This window comes from Vicugna pacos, chromosome 9 (genome assembly GCF_048564905.1).
Source record: "Vicugna pacos chromosome 9, VicPac4, whole genome shotgun sequence".
NCBI classification, from domain to species: Eukaryota; Metazoa; Chordata; class Mammalia; order Artiodactyla; family Camelidae; genus Vicugna; species Vicugna pacos.
The window spans coordinates 43669865-43694335 of record NC_132995.1 but is presented as its reverse complement, the minus strand read 5'-3'; the positions used below and the strand labels follow the sequence as shown (position 1 = coordinate 43694335).

At 47.3% G+C, this 24471-nt stretch overlaps 1 protein-coding gene and 1 non-coding gene across 3 annotated transcripts in view; one reads left to right on the top strand and one right to left on the bottom strand.

Annotated features, from left to right (window-relative positions):
* ZFHX3 (zinc finger homeobox 3) overlaps window positions 1–24471 on the bottom strand; it is a 232441-nt gene that overhangs the window by 18112 nt on the left and 189858 nt on the right. For both annotated transcript variants that reach the window (XM_072967645.1, XM_072967646.1), the window contains 3 exons: window positions 21314–21421; window positions 4292–4425; window positions 3948–4148 (listed from right to left, as the gene is read on the bottom strand). In XM_072967645.1, coding sequence (XP_072823746.1) covers window positions 3948–4148; window positions 4292–4425; window positions 21314–21421 — 443 coding nt within the window. The remainder of the gene's footprint in view (window positions 1–3947; window positions 4149–4291; window positions 4426–21313; window positions 21422–24471) is intronic.
* On the top strand, window positions 14706–14812 carry LOC116281967 (U6 spliceosomal RNA). The gene has a single exon (XR_004191443.1). It is a non-coding gene; the product is annotated as a U6 spliceosomal RNA (small nuclear RNA).

Here is a 24471-nt window from a genome sequence, read left to right as displayed (position 1 = left end):
GGGCCCGGTGGCCTGTCTGACCCGGAGACTTGGATGCACAGGCACACACCAAGCAGAGAGACAGATGATGACACAAGAAATCACAGGAGACAGACCCCTGATCCCACGAGAGGGGAGCGGTAGGGGTTGGTCAGCAGGAGATAGACTTGAAAGCAGTGTGGGGCCAGGAACAGAGAAGGGGAACCTGTGTGTGTACAAAACGTAAGAATGACCAAAGGGAGCAAAGACGAAGGGCTAGAGAAAAAGGTGTTCCCGGCTGCTCCAGAGCCAATCCCTTTCTCCACCGTGAGGTCATACCTTGTTAAATGATGGAGAAACAAAGACAATTTCCCCATATTAATGCTCCAGGATCCCAGTGGTGTGTCCTGCCACTGAGGACAGCGATCACTTAGAATACTTTAAGAGTACTGAAATGCATAGTAGGTGGTCTTTCTCATTTAGAGGCTAGAAACCCGTCCCTCACACCCTCAGCCCTCCTTTCCTAAAACAGTGGGGAAAGGAGGGTACGAGCAGCAGCTCCCACGTCCCCACCACGAATTTGGGATCTTCTAACTTCTCTGTGACTGGGTGAGCGTTTGGTGTAACTGACACGGGGGCGGAGGCAGGGGGGGCGGCGTTCAGTGGGTTCTGGAGGGGCACTGGTCTCACTGCCTTAAGCTTTATAGATTGCCTTCTTTCACGTGACGTGTGTAAAGACACCCTCTGGAGCTCTGTTTCCAATAGGCCAAGCAGAATGAAGTGCTGTGGGTGCAGCTTCCCTAGTGGAGGGCCAGAGCTGCAATTGTTCCCAGTGGAGAATATTTTTCAAGCCCCCTCATCAGTAAAAAGAAGGGGGCCCACGGAAGAAACAGATATGAGATGCAGAGCATAAGCAAGCAGCTGTTACCATAGCAACAGACATATTAGACACTGCAGGTTCCTGAAAGCTGTCTGATAAGGTATTATTAAATGAAGCCTCCTCAAAACACTCTCCATTTACAACTGAACGGAAAGACATTGTGTAGAAAGTAATCTATTTCCATTTATCAGGGTGGAATTTACTTTTAGAGGGACTGAAAACCAATTCAAGCCAGATCCCAAGACCTTGGATCCAGACAGCAAAAAATATTTACCAGAATTTATAACTTTATACCCTGGACACACCCTGTCTCTGCCAACAACTGTCTATTTGGTGGGTTTTGCCAGCTTTTCCTAATCTACAGTCAAACCATCTGGCAAGGAAGAAGATTCCTTCCTCTCACTGCCATTCATCCACTCAGGGACAAAGCAGACATCACCTTCTCCTCTTGGAGGATGAACGACTGCACACTGACCATTCCTTCAGGACACAGCTTTGAAATGGAGCTCTGATGTGAGGGGCATTTCTTATCAGGCTGTTTTCAGAGTCTCTTGCTCTAGCTGGCCAGGAACAAACAGCTATATATATATAGTCAGAAAGCCTAACCAATATTTTCCCTTGGCCAATTTTCTAATAAAATTGCTGTAAAATATCCTCCAGGGGCATGATTTTAACCACAGGTTCATTATAATCACTTAGTTGTAAAACAATTGCAAATTCCGTTCTAACACCAAACTTTTCCAAAGAAGGACTGCGGCAACTGTTTAATTTGTCAGGGCACAGACCAAGATCAGCAGTCCAGTCCTCAAACAGGATGCTGGGTTCACCCCAAGGTATGGCCACAAATTGCCCTTTAACCCTGGTTGCTCATCTTTTCCTGCTTGATCCGGATAAAGGATCAGGGTGGAACTGCTTAGCTCAATGCAGACCATCCTCATGACTGGAGAAGCCAATTCAATATTGACAGGCATGTAGTAAGTCCAACTTCTCAAGCAAAGACAGGTACCAAACCAACCTTACATATGCCCTTACGTGTAAAACCCTTTTATGATTACATTTCCTATAACTTCCAACTTTATTTCCTATAACTTCCTTCTGTTGCTAGCAAATGACCTTCCTATAATCAGCACATTTCCCACAGTTTGCACACTTTTTTTCAGAAATGTCTGGAAAACATCTCCATTGTCTGCTGCGGGAAGATGAGATAGGTACCCAGGGTGTCAAGCATAGCCCCTTTAGGGAGCGTGTTTCTCCTAGATAATTATGTTCTCAGGGATTCTTCTCGAACAGCATTTATTAACTTGGCTCAATGGATGAATTTCAGGGTATCCTTATGCTCCCTGGCATTGTACACACAATTCTGTACATGCAGAATACTCGGAGTTCTTAACAATGGTTGTCAAACTTTATACACAGAATAACCCAGAAAGGCTAATCAACAAGTTTTTCCAGTGTCTCCAGAAAAAAAGGTTGAGGATCACTGCTTGAATGGGTAACACTCAGAAATATTGCAGGGACTGGCCAAGCAAACACAGCAGTAACATCCTACTCTCAAAGACTCCACTGGTAAATGAAGAAGATTCACAGTGACCCCCAGACTCACTACTTGGAATCTTCATACTGTTGCTGTTAGAAAAAGGTGACAAACCATGTTTATCTGAAATATAACTGATATACTAGTCCCTAAGGATTTACAAATGAAACCTGCAGTCTAATGTAAGTCGATCATACAGATTCCCATAGGCTCACATTTCCTAGGCCAGACTGACGTTAGACCAGAAAAATAAGCACCAGAGAAAAAGAACAACGTTAAGTACTGAAGGCGCTTCCCTCCCCACATCTCCTCCTGTTTGTTCAGGTTCCCCCGATTCCAGGCCAGCAGTGGGAGGTGTGACAAGGCCTGAGACAATCCCCCTTGTTGAGTTATTCCCAAGGTTGGTGAGAGCTCCAAGGACGCTTGTAACACAAACCCACCTACCCACAAAGGGAGTTCTACTTACAGAGAATCTTTCAATAATGTTCACCAGTCTGTCTATTTCAAAATAGCCATGGAAAGTGAATTTATACCTGAAGTGAAATTCATGCTAGGTCACCTCTGAGTTTCCCGCTGGCTGCTAAAATCCTCTGGATGCATCCTCAATTATATGTTCCTCACGACTAAATACCACTTATAACGTTATTCGTTAATTTTGTGTAACCAAGTGAATACGGGAAATGCCTAGAGGTGGTATGTCTGTGACCTGCACGGCAGTCTTCACACACAAAGGCAATGGAATGGCCTTATCACTCCACTGCTGAAGCAGGTCAGAGCTGAGAATCACTCCTTGGTGGTGTTTTCCCCTCATAATCAGGTAAGGGCTTTCCAGCAGCCCAGCCCAGACAGAGAGGAGGACATTACTGCTACCTGTAGTATTTTGAAAAGCTTTCACATTGCATAGATTTAAACCTTTATACTACTTTTTTGGGCCATGTTTATAGCGGCCACTTAAGAGCCAGGCCCCGCAGGCAGAGCAATGACATGTTCCACAGGCAAAACCCTTGTTCACGAATCAACACGTGCTGCAGACCGAGCGTCCTCCTGCGCTGAGGAACTCCCACGTCGCAGGGCTGCGGTCCTAGAGTTGGAGACTGTGGGTTCAAACCTCACCCCTGCCACTGACAAGTGGCATCAAGTCGATTAACTTCTCCAAGCCTCAGTTTCCTCAGCTGTTCAGGTAGACATGTCAAGCTTTTTAAAAACGGGGTGGCCGTGAGGATGAAATGAGAGATGATGAATATAAGAGCAACCAAGAACACGACCTGCTCAATAAAGGTTTGGCAAATCTGGGTAACAGTTTCTTCATGTAAGTGGTTACCTCGTCGAGGCCCCTGCATCCCACGGGGAGAGAGGATGATGAGGGATGTTGGGGAACACGTCAGTATCTGGCCCTTTGGGCCATGGTCATGCTGTGGACAGGCCACATCTAAGGTAGGGACAGGTGAACATCTGTGACATTTCCAGCTCCCACTGGCTTTCTCGTCCAGTAACACAAAGCCTTGTCCGTGGTACCGCCTCGCCTTTGACCCCCGGGGAGAGAGAGCCACCAGGTCCTGTCCCTGGCTGTCTTACCGTCATGATGAGCTTCTCCACGCAGTCGGGGGCCACGCTGTGGAGGTGGGTGAGGTGCAGCTGCAGGTGGATCTTGTTGTTGAGCATGTCCTGACACAGGGGGCAGCGGAGCATGGGCTGCACCGAGTGCTGCGTCATGGCATGCACACGCAGCCGGTTGACGTCGGCATTGCTGTACTTGCAGTAGGGACACTGGTACATCTGCGGGGAACACACCACCCTGCTGGCTGAAGCTTCGGTTCCCACCGGCAACCGCGGCTGCCCCAGGCCCCGCCCACCCGAGCGTTCACGCCCCCCTGGGGTCTGAAACACTCCCCCGCCAGCAGAGCCCCTCCCGGCCTCACCTGCTCGGGTTTGGTCTCCTCCGATGTTTTTGGTCGCTTCGAAGACACAGGAGGTTCCGAGCTACCTGGGAAGGAGATGCGTTTGGCGGTTGCAGGAGAATCTGTCAGCTCCTTCTCTGCTTGGCTGGACGATGCTGGAAGAAAAAGCAGAAGATGCAATACAGCAGCCAGACCAGGCCAGCTCCCAGAGGCTTTGTGTTGGGTGAAAATCAAAATTCATTTATAGCACAGGAGTTTCCTGAAACACCAAAATCAAAGTAGGATGAGCATCCGGACTGATCTGTCAGACACACTGGAAAAGCAGCAAGTGTTTCTTTTCTTCCCCGATGTATTTCTGTCACTACACAACTTTACCAACTGAACAGTAAGAGAAAAAAGGGAAAGAAATGGACTAATAGGCTTGGAGTTGGGATAAGCTAAATTCAGTCTGTTCTGACTTCCGCCAATCAAGACAGAACCTGCTGGCTCATGGGGGGCAGTCGGGCTGGGAGGGCGGTGGGACTGTCTCACCAGCTGCTCTGCCAGCCATGAGTCAATCCGAGCACCAGGCACACCCCACTTTCACAGATGCCATCAACTGTGTGCCCCCAACTTTACTGTCACAGCTCTTGAAATCACAACACAGCACAGGAGACATGATAAACGCAACCTGAGAAAGGTTCACGTGGACGTCTGCATACAAATACGTGTAAAAAAAGCAAGTTTGGGTTCAGCAAATTGCTTTCAGGGAAGAAGTAATTGAAGAGTGAAACTAGACAAGGCATGAATCCAACGTCCAATCTAGCCAATGCGCCAGACGTGAGAGTTTCTTCAGAGTGGGTGGTGAGAGGGAAAGTTTCCCGTCCACTTGCCCAAACCGTGCCCCCTGCACCCCACTCCTCTGGCAACACAGAATGCTAATTAAGGGGGAGAGTCACGAGAGACTTCGGTAGCAAACAGGGGGTGTGGAAGTGTTGGCGGAAGGAGTCCTCTGAAACATGGAAAGGGATCTGGAAGATTTTGAGGAGAAAAACAGCTGGGCTAAAAGCGTTTTAATCAGGATAAATAAGCAGGGCTTCTCCAATATAAACACAAATCCCCAGATGGTCAGATGTGGCCATTCCAAAACCTGGTCAGTATCTTGAGGGTCGGCTCTCTCACTTGTCTTGGATGTGGAACTCCATTTTTCAGAATTTTGCTAAAAGCGCTAAGAAAAAACAAAATCCTGAAAATGACAGTGAGGCAATATATACCGGCTTCCCTCCCTCACTGAAAAATAATTTGACTTGGCGTTGAGGTCACTGGTTTAGAAAGCCTAGTTTTCACTCTTTGGTCAAACTGCTTTCTGTCTCATCCAGTCTAGTTACTTAGCACGTGTTTCCGGCTTTTAAATTTGTTCTTGATACCCAAGATGCTGCTGTTACAGATCCGTGCTTTAATAAACAATTTTTAAAAATCAATTTTATTCATTAAAATCATAAGGCTACATGATAATTTTGAAAAAAAAATTGCTAAATGCAGGAAATATTCCAGGAAGTTGGTGCTCTTCCCAGCATGCACATCTTGTGACCTTTCACCCCAGTATCTTGATAACCTAGTCTACGTAAGTTTGTAGAACATCTATTATTTAAAAAGTACAAGGACAAGCATATTACACACAGACCCTCTCCTCCTCCCAACACACACATTCATAACAGTACTTTAATCTGTCTTGAATCGACTTCAAACCCATTTTGCTCTTAATGGGAGTTATTCATTTTCACTTGAAAGGTAATACATGACGGCTGGATATTTAATGTGATGGACTGGCTGCTGATTAACTAGGTGCTGTAACATTTCTAGTCTGGTTCCCCCATGGCCCACTCCCCATCTCTTGGACCCTTACAGGCCTGATCCCGCAGAACCTCATGTCACAGGTTTTAGGCCTCGGAGTGGGATGGGTCCCTGCCTGAACACTCCCACAATAGGAATCTTTACTGTTTCAGGAACTTAAGTTCACCCTGCCCCCAGAAGGTTCCTTATTCTCCACCACTTTTCATTTCTGCTTACTGGGTATCTTCTATGTTAAGCCTTCAAGTGCATTAGGTGATACTCTGGATGCTTATGTGTTAGAGCCGTACTTCACCTTCCCTATTTCCACCTCTAGCCTGCAGGGGTTGGTTAGGCTCGGGGCTTACAGTTAGGAAAGAGCTGCTCTCTGCTCCTCCTTCCGCTAGAGGCAAGCCAAGATACAGATTCTGTTCTAAACACCCATCCCCGTCTTTCTGTTAGTCTGCCTGACCTGAAACAACACTTGCTTTTACAAGACCGTGACACTACCTTGTAAATGCCCTCAATCTGCCTGCCGCCCCCCTTTAGAAAGACCGTCAGTCGTGCAGTTGCTCGGCAGTGTGGATGAATGAGCACGGAGGCTGAGACCACCCAACTCATCTCACTCCCTGAAAAGCAAACACAGTGTAACCCAGTGCAGCATTAGCTTCCTCATAGGACCAAAGAGTCCATCCTCTTCCTTCAGTGCTGCACGCATGATGAATTGTGACGAGGTTGCAGAGGTGAGAAATCTGGTTTCAGAAGCCACTATTCTTTTCCCCTGCATGGAGAGGGGGACTTTTATTACCTTTTTTTTTTTTCATACTCTCAAACTGCTCTGGAATTCTAAAGCTTCCTTTGTGAGCTCGAGCTAAGGAGTCCTTATAAAGTGTTTAAAAAAATAAAATCAGCACTCGCTCACTCATTCCTCTTTCTCCAGAGGAACACAACAGCCCTGCTACAATATGAAAATGGCATCCGCTGGAATAAAATCTTCTGAGGCCCGTCTCCCTTCTACACCGGGCACCCGGCACTTTTATTAGATCAGATCTGTCTAGAAGTGAACACCAGGTTTCTTCTCTAAAGATAAAGCCATGCCTTTCTTACAACAGCAGAGTCTATGAACACCCAGCTACAGTCCCCTGGTGTCTCCCTGGGTGATGGGGGGACTGCTCCTAAGAGTTAGGTTAACTAGGCTGACAGGCCCCCTCCTGGCTTGACCCCAGGCATCAAAATGTCAATCCTTATCAAAACATGATACCAAAGCTTTTGTATAATTTCTGTACATGGGCAAACAGTTGTGCAAGTTCACCGGCAGGCTGGGTGAGGGCTTGCTACCGGCCACGACAGTCTGGGTTTCTCAAGCCTCTTCTCTCTGAATGACTTCAAAAGGGCCAGAGTCTCAAAAGCAACTTCTCCCTCAGTTCTGTCACTAGCATACACTGGGGGCCAAGTAAGGCGGGGGGATGAGGATCAAGAGAGAAAGTACTGTGGTTTTCTGCTTTGAAGACTTTTCGAACTTTAGCTTAAATTCTAGGAGAGATGTCACAGTTTAGAAAACGTGATTTTTTTAAAAAAATTAATTACTGGTCACTTTAAGGTCACTATGATTTCACAGTAGTGAATGAAAATTGGTGCGTTCAAGAGACAAGCCATAGTTTAAACAGTGCCTGGAACTGCTGGTTTGTACTGGTAACAACTCAAAGGGTCAGTTTTCTATGACGACAGAATGAATCGGAAACCATCTAGATCTTTTACGACAGGGCATGGTTAAGTAAACAACAGTACACACGCTCTATTGAGTATCAGAAGACGTTAAAAATGATAGCTATGAAGCAATAAGGAAAAATCCTTGTGAATGTTAATCAGAAAAAGTAGGCTAGAATGGGCATTATACAATGATACAGCTTTGTAAAAAATAGGTGTTACAAGAAAAAAACCTAGATGAAAATGATTTGTATTTAGGTGATGGCATCATGGACCATTTCCCCATTTTCTCCATTTGTCATGTAGGTATATTATATTTTTAGTATTATAATTAAGAGTTTAACATTTAAATTCAACTGTCCATGAAAAACTTAATATTTAGATATTTAGATCCATACTGTGCGAAACATCAGGTGGTATTTTTTACTTTGTTGGTTCAAGCAATTTTTCCTCATTTTGGCAGCTATCTCCTATGAAAATATGTGTTAAATCTCAGTGAATCTTCCACAGGCAACATGCTGGGCTCCTGGCACTTCAAAGGGTTTAAAACTGTGGTAAGGAATTGTGAACGTGCACATGCCATGGATTACGCACTCTATACAGTGAGGCAAGTGTGAGACTGGGACAACGAAATGCTAGGTCCAACCCCAACCACAGCCTGACGGGATGTGAGCTGTGGATTCCTTACCACGCAGACTTTCTAAGGAGTGAACAAACACTCGCTCAACTTATCAGCAGTTAAGGTTGCCCCACCCAACTCGCTGGTGAGGCAAGAAAAGGACCAACATGTCTCTGTTACAGAGTACAGAAAATTCAAAGTCGATGTTCTGGGCCGAAAGCCACATTCCCCCTTAAACTGGGATGAGCTGGCCACTACATCTGACAAAGACAAATGCTAAGAGGGACTGACCTGCTTCATGACTCTCCATTTTATTCCCTTAGGTTCCCCTACATTCTAGGGAAAAGAATTTCATTTCAAAGGGAAACATGGTCGTCAGTGCATGGCTTCCTCAGGAAAAACAAAACTCATTCATGTGACATCAATTTCCAGATATCCTTTGTTTTGAACATACTTGCTTCGGGAGTATTTAACCTCTAAAAAGAATCACTTAAATATTTACCCCTCCTGTCATATTAATTAGAGGGAGTAGAGAAGAGAGGAGAGCCAATCTGAATTTATGCAAGTTTTGTTTGCAATTTCCAAGAAGTGCTTTTATTATGTTCTACAATAATTAAAACAAGCTTCATAAAAGGTTTCAGGTAGGAGGTGACTCACTTTAAAGAACAGGTAAGAATAGTGCAATTTAGGGGGCTTATAAAATGGTCAAGTATGGTGGAAATACAGCCCCTTTAACTTCACCTGATAAAACCACTCTTCCTAGAATGAATTCTCACCCAGTCCCATCCCCACCAACCAACTAAAATCCGAGTCACTGAAATTTTGGTGGCAAAAAACCTGAAGAGTTGTACTCCCAATACCACGGACTGCCGGTGGACGTAAAGCCAACACATGCCTCATTTCCCACCTGGTAGTGTGGTGGTACAACTCTGAAGCTGGGGAGGGCATGGAGTTGCTGCCTCGTGAAAAAGAACCTCGAAGAAAAATTGGAAATGAAGTAGAAATGGAACCTTAAGGTCCCCAGCTTTTGGCCTTCTCTAATCATTAGCTGAGACATTGACTTGCCCTCCAAGAAAATCAAAAGTACTGGAAGTTTCAGTGTCCTGAGCAAAATCCACCTTCTCATCACTCAACACACCAATGGCGCTGTTGGCATGGTGGACGTTCTCTGCCACAGGCCAGCCCCTGGCCAGAGCCCTCCCTGGGGGATACCCTGGGCATGCGCTGAGCTGTCCGCGGTGCTGGGAAGCCTCCCCTGCATTTCCTCTCTTCGTGGTGCAGGGGCACTTGGAAGTGGCATTCACCCAAGTGCTGACCCTCTCCCTTCTGGGGACCCCGAGGTAAGCCCACTCAAGGCCTGGGATGCTGCCTGACAGGTAATCCTTGAGTAGGGGCCGAAGACAACCGCCACCCCCACTTCTCAACCATCAGACTCTGAGCTAAAGTACCACTGACAGCCCCTCCATCTAAACTTCCATCTCCCAAACCAGCAACATAATGGAGGAGCCAATTAAATGATTATTAATTCATGCTACTTTCCGTAAGCCAGAGGTTCTCATCGCCTCGTGTTCCGTAAACTGGCTTGCCACCTGCCCCAGAAATTTACAGCAATCTTTTATCTATCTCCATTGACTAAGGGGGAAAAAAAATTCACACAACTCCATACTCAACGCCTGATTTGGGATAATGACCTCAGCCCGCCAGTCACAGAAGCTTCACCAGAACTGAAAGTGGTCATTCAGCTCATACTGAGAAGGAACTGAAAGCTGCGGGGAGCTCTTTCCATGGCCCTCCTCCCTCCACCTCTCAGAGGCTCTCACTCCCCTCCAGAAAGCAGAAAGGCACTGTTTCCAGAGGGTCATCTGTGCTGCTGGACTTTGTGATCCTCATTCTGCCATTGAATGTGGAGCTGCTCTTGGCATCTGCTTGCAATTCCCTCCCCAGAGGAGTGGCTAGGATCTCATACTTGCATTTCCCGCGGAGCTCCTGCACTTGATCGGTGGCCAGAGATCTGGCTAAGTTCCTCCCCTAATACAGAGAACAAAAGTTCCTTTAAAGAGTCTGCTTGCTGCCAACTTGGTCTTTAAGCATGCATGTCTTCATCCTGCCTCCAACCAAGCACTTAAGGACATTTCAGGAAGAAGTCAGGGGACCTGTGCAAAGCAGAGGCCCGCACCACACACCCAGCGGGGGTCTTCACGCCCGCCCCTCCCCGCCTGCCCGAAGGGGCGGAGTCTGCCGCAGAGGCCAGCCCAGTGAGGGTTAGGGCCTTCTACGCAAAACACAGTCCCAGTTTCAGCAGCTCCAAGCTATGCTGCTCCTGGACATCTCCAGAAAGCACTTCAGAGAAGGACAACCACCCACCCAAAAAGGAGAACATGCGCAGGTATGGAGAGCGAGACGCACGGGCCCCATCGATTTCCCAGACACGTCTTCCTGTTTCCGTAAAGGATCTCAGGGAAACGTGAGTTACGCGACATCTGGGTGTAACTGCTACTCCGGGAACGAATGGCTCATTTTTTTTCTCCAACTCAAAGATGCACCAGACAGGTCAGCACTCGGAATATTCGGAAGCTCTGAGGTGTTGGTTTTGTTGCTGTTGTTATCATTACTCATTTGCCTTCTATTTAGAACTAATTGTAGATTCACAGGAAGTTGTGAGAATAGAGGTCCGTTTCCCCTTCACCTAGGTGTCACTTTTTAACCAGGGTTCAGATAAAGATTTCTGGGTCCCTGATCACTCTTCATCGTGACCCCAACATCTGACCAAACCTCCTTCCCGAGCCGGCTCCTGCGATCCAGGGTTCCATCTGCCGAGACCAGGACCCACACCTCTTCTGCGCACCAGTGTCCTTCAGGAAAGCTCAGTCCCTCTCACGTGGAGGGTCCCACGGCCTTGCCATCCAGTTAAAGAAGAAATGGGTCTCAAACTTCACACAGGTCACCGCGGTCAAAGCTCCAACATTCTTAAACTCAAGTGTGAGTCAGAAACCTCCTGGAAAGCTTGTTAAAACATGGCCAACAGGCCCCACCCACTAGAACAGGTCTGACTGAGAGACGCCGCATTTCCGGCGAGTTCCCAGGTCGTGCTGACACGGTCCAGCCACACTCGGAGAACCGCCATCAGAGCCGAAGCTTCCTGCAGTTGGCAGGAACCAGCTTCACGGCTGGACTAGAATTAAGTACAGGGGCCTGGCAGGTGTGCGCGGGTCTGGCTGTCCACTTCCAGCTGACTCTTGCTAAAAATGACACTCTCCTCATGGACACTAGGGGACAAAAGCCAGGGCGGGTCTCAAAGCTAGATGTTTCCCCCTCAGGCCAAAGGTGAAAGATGGCTGTCCCTCAGGGAACCTGTCTGCTCCAAGCCAACCAACGCAGACAGACTTTCAAAGCCAGAAATTCGGAAGGAATAACCCCCATGTGTTCTGTAAGCAGCATAATCCAGAGTGAGGACAGGTTGCTTTGCTCATGGAAGTCTCATTCTGTCTACGTGTCCTGGAGAATCTCTGGGAAAGGGGCAAACCCCTCTCTGGGCTCTTTCCACTTTGCAGGAGGAGGAAGCATCTTTTTGGTACGGGCTTCACAGGCCTTGGCACCTGCAGGTCACACCAGTCCGAGGCCCCCTCTGCTTCAGCCCTGGGAAGGATGCAGAGACCCACACTGGCCCCTGTGCCCACAAGTCAGGATTCTGGGAACAGGGGATGGTGCCATGCTCTCCCAGCAGCCAAGGTGGGATGGATGGCGGGCCCACAATGACTGGTGGCTGTTGCTGCTTCTCAGCATCTTTGGGGAAAAAACAGTGCTAAGCGCCACATCAGAGGCATCAATCTGTTGTACTAATTCCTTGTTGAAATATGCATAAGGCTGCTTAACTACACTGATTTGAGCTCCCAAAAGGCCATCCCGCAATTCAGTTTCAAGATACCTTGCTCTCTCTGTGTCAGGCTTATGAATGAGCCACCAGTCAAAACAGAGCCACCAGCCACCACCTCATTTAGGCCATCAGCTGTCGGCATATTTATTAACTCCTCAACATGGGCCACCAAGAGTCCTGCTTCTACCAGGAGCCGGGGACCAAAGGGGCCAAGACCTGATTCTGCACCTTGAGGTATCGAGTCAAACTGCCTGCCTCTGGCCCCTTGTCAGCTCCTGAGCCATGCAGACACCATCTGCAGCTGTGGTCACTGTGGGCACAGGCCATGGCTGGGGTCACATCATGGCCTGCATTACCACTCTGCCCCCGGCTTCACTACCAGATTTTGACAACTGTGGACTTGGAGAAAGCCAGAATGAGGAGGACCTTAGAGACACCTAACTGACAGGAACAAGTCCAGAGGTGTGAAATGTAGGTCAAAACGGGGCGATGTGGGTCATGCTGGGACCAGACCACAGTTAATTAACAGAAGCTCATCAAGTCCCCATCGACTCTGACATTAATTAGGTCAGTTAGGGCCTCTGAGCCCCAACAGAGCACAGGCTCCAGAGACTGGAACACAACAAGACCTTCACGTTGTTTTTTTCTCCATTCCAAACCTACCTTCATAAGACAATTAACTAAATTTCAAGAGTGAAATGGAACTTGTGAAAATAAACACATAAAACCGGGGCCCAGCAGGGTGACAGACACAAAGAGCCCTGCATGGAACTTCTCAGCACCCTGGCAAACCGACCCCCGCCGGGCCCCGCCGGGGGTTCCCCTGTGCTCGCCCAGGTTGGACCGGAGTGGGCGAGAACCTGTGCCCGAGCAGAGAGACCGCTCAGGCCCCCGGAAGGCTGGAAACGGGAACAGTTCTCCACTTTCCTCTGCAGGTTTAAAGAACCAAGAAGACTAGAAACGTCCCCTCTTGGACTCTGTTCCACACAGAGAGGGGGACCGCAGGCCGAGTAATATTTACGCCCATGTTTCTCAGTCTCCACCGAGCAAACTGCGCTCCATTCACTCCCTGTCTTCGAAGGCTCAGGACCAATGATGAATGTGACGGGGAGGCGGCTCGAGTGCACCTTCGGGGACTCCTCGCCCACTGCTCTCTCCCTCCTCCAGCCAAGCACTCTTTATACAAAGGCGTCAGCCCTCCTCGCTAAGAAACAGTGCAGACCTAACCTGGTCCCAGTCCAGCTATGTGACCCCGAGCTCTGCCCTCGACCTCGCTGGACTTTCCGCCCCCTTGTCCGTTGGTAGGAGTTCAGCATCGACTCACAGCGTTTCTGGGAGGCCAGCAAGACCGACCAGGCCCGTGAAGCCCACCAGAGGCTCGCACGTGGTGACAGCATAAACGTGTGCCACTGTGGTTTTGTTTTCTGAAGGATTTCTGGGAAACAGTATGGGTCCGTGTGAGGACACATAACCACAGAGAGAACGGAGGGGCCTGGTTTTAAGGACAAGCACAGACACCCTAAATTTGCCTCTTCTATCAATCAACATGGAGGAATCTTACTCATCCCATGGGCTTGATGTTTAGAAAGCAGAATGTCGTTAATGACTTGGACTTGAAAGTGTTTATGGTCACAGTCTTTCACCTACTGACTGTTAATGAAACATTCAAACAGTACTAAGCATTTGCTAGGTGCTGGAGATCAGAAAAATGGGTGGATGTGGGGTTGGGGAGAGGTGAGCAGGCAGAGCACAGAAGATTTTTAGGGCAATACAAATACTCTGTGATAGGATATGATGGATATATGTTGTCATACATGTGTCTGAACCCACGGCACGTATATCAAGAGTGACCGGAAAGTACGCTGTGGACTTCGGATGATTATGGTGGATGAGTGCAGGGGCATCAGTGGTTCCAAAAAATGTACTGTTCTGGTGAGTGGTGTTGATCACGGGGGAAGCAATGCATGGGGAGGGGGAGGGCAGGGAATAAATGGGAAATCTCTGTACCTCCCTCTCAATTTTGTTATAAACCTAAAACAGCTCTAAAAAAGTCTTATTAAAATAAAAATAAAACAAAAATGAAGAAATGCTTTTATAAAGAGCTGACGATTCCTTCTGACAACTAGAGAAACAGGATTTTCAAGTCTCCTTCAATCTTCACATGGTAAGAGAAAACTCCTATGTTACGTGCTCTTCAGCTCTCCCCCCTGGGGAATCCATCCCTGATCCACAAGGCAAACTGCAGTCTGATCACAAGCCTGGAGCCCGGAGTTTCCCATCGATGAGCCCTAGCTCTCTGACCTGCTAACTAAAGATAATGGTGGATTCCAAGAAGAATGAGAGAGCCTGACGAAAGTGCTCGGCTATCCCATGAGAAAGGCACCAGGTATTTTTAAAAAATCATGATAGCGATTCTAATAACAGAGGTGCTTCCCTCATCAGCACAAAAGCTGAAACTGAAACAAAACAAGGAAGGTTAACATGGCCCCTGTGCCAGAATAACATGCAAATCTGCAAGGTATTTTCTACAGTAATGAAAACTAATTTGCTCCTTAATCTACATTTTGCCGTCCCCGGTCTATACCTTAAGGATGATTCTCACTATACTGTTACCATAGTTATGTGACTGCATATGACGTCCTTTCTAGAAAGTGAGCTCCAGTGACTGTTTCTGCATATCCGCTGTCTGCATGAGCTATCTCCACAAAAACACCTGCTCCACTGATGCGGTGCCCATCTCTCTTACAACTTACAACAGAAATTCTCAAAGCCAAGGCTTCTGAATTACTGGAATTCAGGCGAGTCCATATATGCGCCATACCCCTTTATCTATTTTTGCTTCTCAACATAAAAATAGTTCAAATGGTTTGTTTTCAATTGTGAGACAGAATTCTGCCCGCAGTGACTTAAGCAGCCAAGTGGCCTGAAAGTGGCCAGGACAAAAAGAGAATAGGGAGTGGAGGTGGTGGAGGGGAACAAGTGGACTCTGGAAAAGCGGACTTAGCCTCATGATTCCCATCTGTGTGTGAAAAACGTAAAGCCAAAACCGGTTTTCGCTGGCAAGAATGTGAACCACAAAGGGGCCACGCAAGCCAGGCTCCCAGCACTCCCCCACACGCCCCTGCCTGTGGAGACACATTTACTTTAGAGTGAGGTAGAGGGGTGGAACCACGTTTGGGAAGGACAGAGAATTAGGCCAAAATGACTTCTGTAAAGGCAGTGAATGGCCTGGTTTCCAGCCAACAACAGGGCTGGGACATGAGCAGCCAAAGGCACCCATGTGAGTCTCCAAGGATTCCTCCACTGACGTCCTCCCCGTCGGGCTCTGACAGCACAGGGCCAGGTGCGGGCCCGCACTGCCCCACCGTCGCGGGAAGGGCCCACGGCGCTCGTGGGAACGCTTTCCCCAGGCTCCGGCTCCACACTCTCTCAGCTGGCCAGGGACCAGGGACACCCTCACGCGTTCCCAGCGTTCTGACTTTAGAAAGGAATATCCTCCAAGATTCTACACTACCGGACAAATGTTCCTCCTCCAGTTGTATGTTTAAGAAGTTCCAGGACTGCAAGAACCCATTCAGTCCAAACCTGACACTTTACAGATTGTGAAACTGAGGTCCAGAGACCTAAGGTCATGCTGCTAATCTTAGTGGCAGGACCGGGCTGGGAGCCCCGGGCTTCTAATGCCTCACAGCACAGACCGCTCCCCTCTCAGCACATACCTTTTTAGTCTTTATGGACTCAAAAAAAAAAATATATATATATATATACACATACATATGTATTTCTCGCCCCTTTTCATTCTCTGTCACAGATTACATTTCAGGCACTCAGTGCCCCATACAATGGCATCCCGATTTACACAGAGCCGTAAACAACAGGGAGACTGGGGGAAGGCTGGTAATAGATTTCCACCAGGATGTGCCTGACCTGATTTTTTTCAACCTCAGTAATTAGGAAGGCAGTGGGTCTGCAGGAATTATTCATACACAGCAAGAGCCACACACTATACATTTATGTTAAACATGTCACATCCGATTGAAATCATGCCTGCTAGCACCGTAGTCCAGAAACACACTTCCCTAACAGCCGTCCAGGCCTCGCCAGCCCATTAATACCTCCTTTAATAGCAATCTTCCATAGATTCAAATCAGGGACGCTCCACTGCACTAATTGCTCTGTGTTAGGTGAGCATCATGGATTCAAAAAAATTAATAAAATAAAATCCCTTCGGGCCATTCCCCTTGAAAAACAACATTCCAACTACAATTCCAAGTCAAAATTTTTCACAAATACAAACATGGACATCAGTTAGGGATTTCTGAAACATTATCATGTTGTCATTTTAAGTTGGGTTGTTGCCCCATCTTTTTTGTTTGTTTGTTTGTTTGTTTGTTTTAAAGCATCAATACCCCCAGGTCATCTTGTCTCAAATTAGCTTAACTAGACCCAGCTCAGTGCTCTGTGGCTGGAAACCATGGCGGCTACAGGAGTTAAATAACCATCTTGCTATGATTCTTTGCCAGCAGTTCAATTTTTACCCCTAATTATTGGTGATAAAGCATCACATTAATTGTATATCACTTAATTTATAGCAATTAATGATTGATTGGATAATCACTGCATTAATGATTGTTCAGTTGCTGACACTGGGGGCTCTTCAATCTAGAACACACACTTTCAAATCCACACTGCTAACAGAATAAGCCATCCTTTTCGCATTTCAAAAGAGAAAACCACAGAATTAGACGGTGGAAATGGCTGTGCATTAGGGAGCAGGCTTGGCTTCAAAGAGCCCTCCTGCACCCTCCGCCGGCCCACAAGTGTGCTCTACACTTGCCCTGAGTAGACGTAACCCCAAAATGTTTACCAAGGGTCTGTGCATGTGTCACTACTTCCCATCATGGAACCCAGACGGGGCTGGCAGGTGTCATTTGTCCACGTTTTAGAGGTGAGACATGCAAGGTTCCAAGAAGCCAAGGTCATTCGCTAACTGGTGGGCTTCCTGACTCCAAATCGAGAGTGTTCTTTCCACTTCCCCAGTCTGTTTTCAGACTGAGCACAACAATGACTTACTACGAGGCAGGTTCCTGGCTGACAGTCCCACTCGCTTCAAACACACAGGTGGCTGTTGTGTGACTGCTGACTGCTGCACATCTTTAGGACAGTGCTACACTCTATACTCAGAATAGGAAGGAAAACTGGATCAAATGATTAGACGGAAAAATTCCATCCTTAGAGAGGTGGTACAGTGCACAGCTTAGAGCCCAGGCTCTGCCCTCAATGAGAGTCAGTGGAAGAGGCAGGATGCACATCTGAACTTGTCTGGGTGCCTTTTGGCAACCTGCATGAAGGTTAACTTATCTGCAAAATGGTGGGACGGGGCAAGAGGGTGGTTACTTACAGTGTCTATTTCATGGAGTGGGAAGACAATCAAAGGAAATAATGTAGACAAAGCTCTGCTGCCCAACTGTTTTCCACATCGTAGCACACACAGAAAGCGATAGCAAACTGGTATCAACAGATGAAGCTGCAACTGCCCCTGGCTTCAGCACCCCCCAGCCCCACCAGGCCACCCAAGGGCTGTGGAGGCCAGGACCTGTGCACCTGCGGGCCATTCACGGCCTGCCCGCTGGGGAGGACAGGTGTGATGCGCAAGACCAGTGCCTGGCATGCAGCTGGAGCTGAATGAAGCCTTAATAATAACTGAGAAGTAGAATGGGAATTGTGACACATTCTTTCAGGGTCAGTCTGGCTCCTTCTGAGTATCTCTAGCTGCACTGGCCAATAGGGGAGCTGCCAGTCACCAGCTATTGAAATTCAAATTCATGAAAATTAAATGATATTTAAAATTCAGCTCTTCAGTGGGACTAGCCACATTTCAAGTACTCAATGGCCATATATGGCTAGTGGCCACTGTACTGTACAGCATAGACACAGAGCATTTTTATTCACACAAGACAGCCCTGATCTATAGGAATACTGTCTGATGATACAGGGTTCCTGAAATCTCCAGCAGAGTGTTAAATTCCCTGAAGGCTGGGCCTATAATCTCAAGCAACCTGCGGTCAGTGGAACTCTGGACAGGGCCCTGCGCGTCGCAGGGACCCAGCTACTGACTGTGGGAGTGACGGTGGCGCAATTCCAATCACCACCCTGCTTGTCTTGCTGTCACTTGCGGTAAAAGACCTGGCTCCTGAATAAAAGAAGCCCAAAGAGGGCCCATTACCAACGGACATCAGAAAGGAAGTCAGGAGTCCCATTCCAATGGAAAAATAAACAACAAAAATTTTTAGTAAAGATTATCCATTCCTGCACAAACCCCCAAACTACATGATCAATAGCTGAGAAAATGCCAATTATCCAGGCCCATTTGAAATATTATTCATCTGCATCCTGAGCAGCCACTAATCAACAGTATAAATTGTGAAATCGCTATTTATTTATTTGCAGGGAGGAAGCACTCCTCATCACATTTAATCAGATAGGAACAGCTCAATTTAGGGAGTAAATGGAACAAACACAGGGATTTTTTTTTTTTAATAAAATACTAAGGATCCCAAAGAAAGCTCAGAAGAGGTTGCTGGCACCTGTATCGATTCCAAGATCAAATCGGCCCAAGTACCTTAATAAAGCTGTCATTACACACTCAAAATGATACAGACAAAATTATGCTTCAGGTCAAAAGAGGAACATTTGCTGGAGTCGGGAAAGAATTTTCCCTTCTCTCTTTACCACTGAGCAACTGGTAAGATGCATCTCTGAGTTACTCATTTTCTGTCTCTGACTAGGTACGTTGCTGGAATGAATGAATGAGAAAGTGGAGCCTTATTGAAGACATCCATCTTACGTGCTCATTTTAAGTCTTTGTGTGCGTTCCTGACTGCCCAGCATGCCCACCAGTGCTGTGAAGACACAGTCCCACCGAATCATAAAGCCCTTGGTACATGGGATTTAATTGAACTGCTCTCAACAAACCTTGCTCTAAACAGGTGTGAGGATTAGAGAAACATATATGGAGTGCCAGGCACAGAGCTTGGCACACAGTAGGATGTTTGCAAATGATGGCTACTTTTTGTTGTTTCCTTAGTACCCTGAGTGCACAGAATGCAGGAAACACATGCACCAAATACCATCTGCACAACCCCACTAAATCCTTCTATGTCGTTTCCCTCCCCTTCTTTAAAAAACTGGCAACAGCTTTACATTCAAATGGGAGGACCCAAAGAGAAACTCACACTAGTTTTCCTCATCTTATGTAACTAAACTAAAAACAAAAACAAAAAACCCCTCCTGATACAGAGTCACTACATGCCAGGCACCGTCCCAAGCTGCCCATATTCAAATATTCCTCACGGCCATGCCACCGACGGAGGTGCTACTCCAGTGCTCCTCTCCTGTGAGAAAACAGGCGCAGAAGGGCACCTCGCGTGAAGTCACGGAGTTAGGAAGTGGCAGAGGTAGTATTAGAAACCAGGCTCCCAAACTGTGAAAACAAAGGATGAATGGCCTGGAAGGTCACTCAGTCTTCCAACTGTGTCCATGACATTCTCTTCCCCAGTTCACTTCCTCTGGGCACCTGTGTTCAACCACTGTCTGCAAAGAGTGTTCAGGTCTCATCTGAGTATTACAGCCAAGCCTGGGATCCCGACCCACACGAAGTAACTGGGGACAATCCTCTCCACACACTCGGGGCCTCCCAGCATGGACCGCACCCCCTACTCCTTGGTCCTCATCCAGTTCCGAATCTTCCTGGGGGGCTCTGCCCCATCCCTAAGCACTAGCTTGAGCCCAGGCCTCTGGACACCACAGAGCCCAGTTCAAAAGGGGATGATGGGCAGTGCGGACAGTAAAATCCTCCCAGTGTGCCCCGTCAGTCACTCAGCGGCAGGGATGCACAGGACATAGTGTGCCGGCCCCTCCCGATATTTGGAAGCTATTATGCTGCCTCTCGAATTTCTTTCTAGGCTGAAGAGCCCCAATTTCTTCAGCTTCTTCTCAGAGGCAATATTTCTCAGCCTTCAGTCATTTTCATTGCTCTCCCCTGGCCTCCCTCCAAGATTCTGTATCTTGTTTAAATAGTGAAGGCCGACACTGAACATGATTTAAGAACAGTCATGCCTGGAAAAGTAACAAAGGCCCAACCAAAATGGACTCCAGAAGGTAAATATTTTCTCAAAAAAAATCAAAGTATTACAATATTCATAATGAAAGACCATAAGAATTAGGTTGACCAAATAAAATAATTTCTGTTGCTTGTCATAGCATTTCCTGTAATTACTGTGGTGGTTTCTGGGAGACTTCTCTGTCCCGGTAAGACTTTGCTCCTCCTCAAAAAAAACCCTAAGCTTCTCTTCTCAGTCTCAGCAATTCCTTCCCTAGATACCAAAATCCTATCATCCTGAGAGATGTCCAGCCCCTCTTCTCTCAACACCAGCTTTTCCAGAAATAGCATTTCCTTTCCTGACTTCTTCAATTTCTTCTGCTTTTGGGAAGCCGTCCTCCTGCCTGGCTGCACGGCCTGCCTCCCCTCTGGGTGCCATTCAGGGGCCTGGGGAGGAGGCCGAGTGTGTCAGGGGCTGCCCAGGCCCCACTGATCTTAAGAGACACAGCAGAGACACCAGTCAACTTCCACATGGCAAATCTCTCCGTGGGGTTTGGGAGCAGGCGGGACAGGGCACTGGCCCTTCTGTGGAGGAAGAATCACATCAAGGGCAAAACCACAACAGAGAGGAGGTGCTAAAGAAATGGGACCTTGGAACAACAGAGCCGCCAGCAGAACCAGACTCCAGGCTGCTCGATAAATAAGCTGGCTTTGGGCTCATTTAAAACAAGTTTTAAAAGTTGTCAATATTACATAATAGGAGAAGGAAGGTGACCGGTGAAAAAAGCAAAAAAAAACCCCATCTCCCACCAGCACAGACTCAGCCTAGTGGCTGTGGGTGGATTAAGGATGTGCCCGCTCCCTGACTTGATGGCCTCACTCCTGCATTGGGGGGAGACACACCAGGGGCTGGAGGGCAGCCCCACACTCTACCTGTCCACTTGCTCTGGTCCTTCTCGCCTCCACCCTCCTGGTCTTTAGCAAGCTCCTCGGGATCAGCAGCCGCTTCACTGGGCCCTTCAACATCTTCAATGGCTTCTTCTGAAAGAGAAGAAAAACAAAATGTCAAGGATTAAATAAAAGCAGACAGAAGATGAAGGACTCTCAGCTCCTACTCCAAAGAAGTGCCAACCACAGAACAGAGCCAACGACTGTCCTTCTTCTCCTCCCAGCGGCCCCTGAAAGGCTGACGGCACCACAGATACACCGAGGTCTGGGTATGCATGGGGGACCCTCCTGCCCTGCTTGTCAGTATGAGATGGCAACTTGCTCTAGACATGTGGACAGGAGGTATCTCCAGATGGATGCTGAATGCCTCATTTGAGCTTTTCTCATTGAAAAGCTAATCCTGTTGAAGAAATAGCTCCATCTGAGTTCCTGAAATGCACACAAGTCTTTTACACTTGAAGATGCGAGAGGAACCCCATGTTTGCTTCGTGCCTGGTTCCAGCCACACTGTGTCCCGACACCAACGAGACTAGATCCCAACTCTCACCCCCGCAGGGCCTCGTGGTGCCTGTGCACAGGTCAGGCCGTGATGGGAGAATTGTACGGTCATTCACATCCTGAAGAATCACAGAATATCAGCGATATGACTTCATCACTGTGAAGAAGTCTAGAAAACACACTTCTATGCGCATGCCAGGCACCCGTGGAGAGAAGCTGGTTTTGAAGAGAAAGGGAAAAGAAGCTGTAACAGAACCATACACTTTCCTTTTGAAGTCATTCCATTCTTTACCCACCATAGGCTTAAGACTAACCAGGGAGACTCCCTCCAGCTCAGCACACACTGCTTTAGTGAAGGAAAAAGAGTGATCATTTCCAACATTAGGTTTAATGGTGAAGTAAAACACCAATTGCCCAAGTGGGGATAAAGAGAATGAGATATTCTTCCTGTCCCTTTGGATCATCATCCAAAACATTCATTAAGATGGGTTAATTGAATGAATGAGGCAGGCAAACCAAGGTGAGTTCAGAACATCATTAGAAGACTCTGAAGAGCATACCTTCCTGGGTGAAGAGACTCTGGAGCCCAGCCCCCACCACCGTCACCAAGGCTGGCACTGGACCAGATCCATGGAGCCAAGGACGAGGGTCCAATCTAGTACCATGGACTGGGGATTCTGTCCAGTGTCACCCTAGGTGATTCCAGCCCCAACTCGACTTTTCACCATTTCAAGGTTTAATACCCTCCAACCCTTCAGAAAATAGAAACTTCTATCTCACAAAGGAAGTAAAAAGAGATCAAAATAAATTGATCTCAGAGGGTTTATAAAACACTTGAGGAAGAAAGTACCTATTTAAAGCCAGATTCTCCTTACTCTTCCCCAAAAGACAATGGAAGTCCAAGAACTGACAAACCAGACTAGGGGTTAGAGAATATTCTTTCTCCATTACCACCAGCAAGGGATGTTCGACGCAGTCGCGGGGAACACGGATGAGAGAAGATACTGCTTATTTTCCTCTCCAACTAAGAGCATTCCACATACAATTTTTTCATCTCCTGTTTGTCTCACTGCCTAGTACAGCTAACATCAAGTCTCCCCAAACCCACCCTTAGTTCAGAGAAGAATCAAGCAACCATGGTTTGAAGTCAGTCAAATATACAGCACCATACTAAACTATACACCCTTTAGTAGAGAAAGAAAAATTATACACAAAGTGCTAATTGAGCAATAACAAGCGAGTTACACAGTGTGATATATGTCCCATCTTAATTATCTCTAGGCAGGATGCACAACGCACATTTTTAGGTTTTTGATAAAACTGTTCGATGCTATAATGATAAAATCCATCTCTGAATGGTGATACTAGCATTCAGTCAATCGATATTATTAAACTGGGTCTACCCAAAGTAGCTAGGTCTCTTAAGATATACTCATCTGCCCCAATGCATCCTGTGATACAAAACATCTGTAAGTATCCATACAATAATCACATGTGACTATGCAAAGAGAAGGTTCAACGGTCCCTCCTCTCCAGCGTGAGCACGGGCACACACACACATTATCACCTTAGACAGAGAGAATCTGACACCGACAAAACAGGGGACACCTCGATGTGATGAACGGTGTCTGAAGGTGCTGTTCTCAGAGGCAGGAAGAAATTTACCCACTGGGAGGCCATCTCCAGAGCCAGCGCCTCTCTCCTGTGAATTATGTGGGCTGCAGCCATCCCAGCAGAGTGTTAAGAACTCACGGTCACTCTGGCACTGACCTCAGTTCTTTGAGCCTTTCCAAACACATCTATTCAGAAGACAGAGACTGACGAAAAAGCACATCATTCATGTGATGAGCAAGGAAACCACATGGTGCTTTGTGACTATTCCTGGAGGCCTCATTCTACGAGCCTACTTGGGTCTTTGCTTTCTTCCCTCTCTGCCCGGCTACAAGCAGAAAAGTGAAGGCAGTTTTGTTCCAGTGAGAGGGCAGATGATAGAGGTTAACTCCGGAACTTCTTTTTCTTCTCTTTCTCTCTTTCTATCCCCCTCCTTCTCTCCTTTTCTTCTTAAAGATTTAAAAATCAAGTCCTCTTCTTTTTGAGTTTCTAGGTTTAATATTATCATTTGTGACTCATTCACCAAAGAGCTGTTATATGCTTGGTGGAAGAAATGATTAAGAAACTCCTGGACAAGCCAGCTTCCTTTACAAGCAGATCATGTCCTCACCCCCAGCTAAAAACCAGGTCCCATTCAGCCAAGCAGGCGCTTCCCTGAAGTTCTGCGTGTGACCTACAGGTGTCGCCCTCTGCATGATGAGGCCTGGAAGGGCAGCCGACTGCAGGAGGCAGACACTGTCTGGGCCGCCTAACCTGAGCATGTGGAAATAATATACGTCTTCAAGTCAACTGGTCCTGGGGAAATAAAATAGGACATTCATAAGCAGTTACACCATCTGTCTTTATACCATCATCATCAACAGCAAGGGTAGAAAGAGCTCTTTAAAATGGATAAAAGCCCAGACTGACAGTAACCAGAAAACTGTGAGCTCTGAATACCAATAAAGGTAGAGAAATGATTAAAAAACAGAGATGCAAACTATGAATTCGTCTGGACAGCTCGGAGCCACAATGCCTTGCAGGCGGGGTTACGT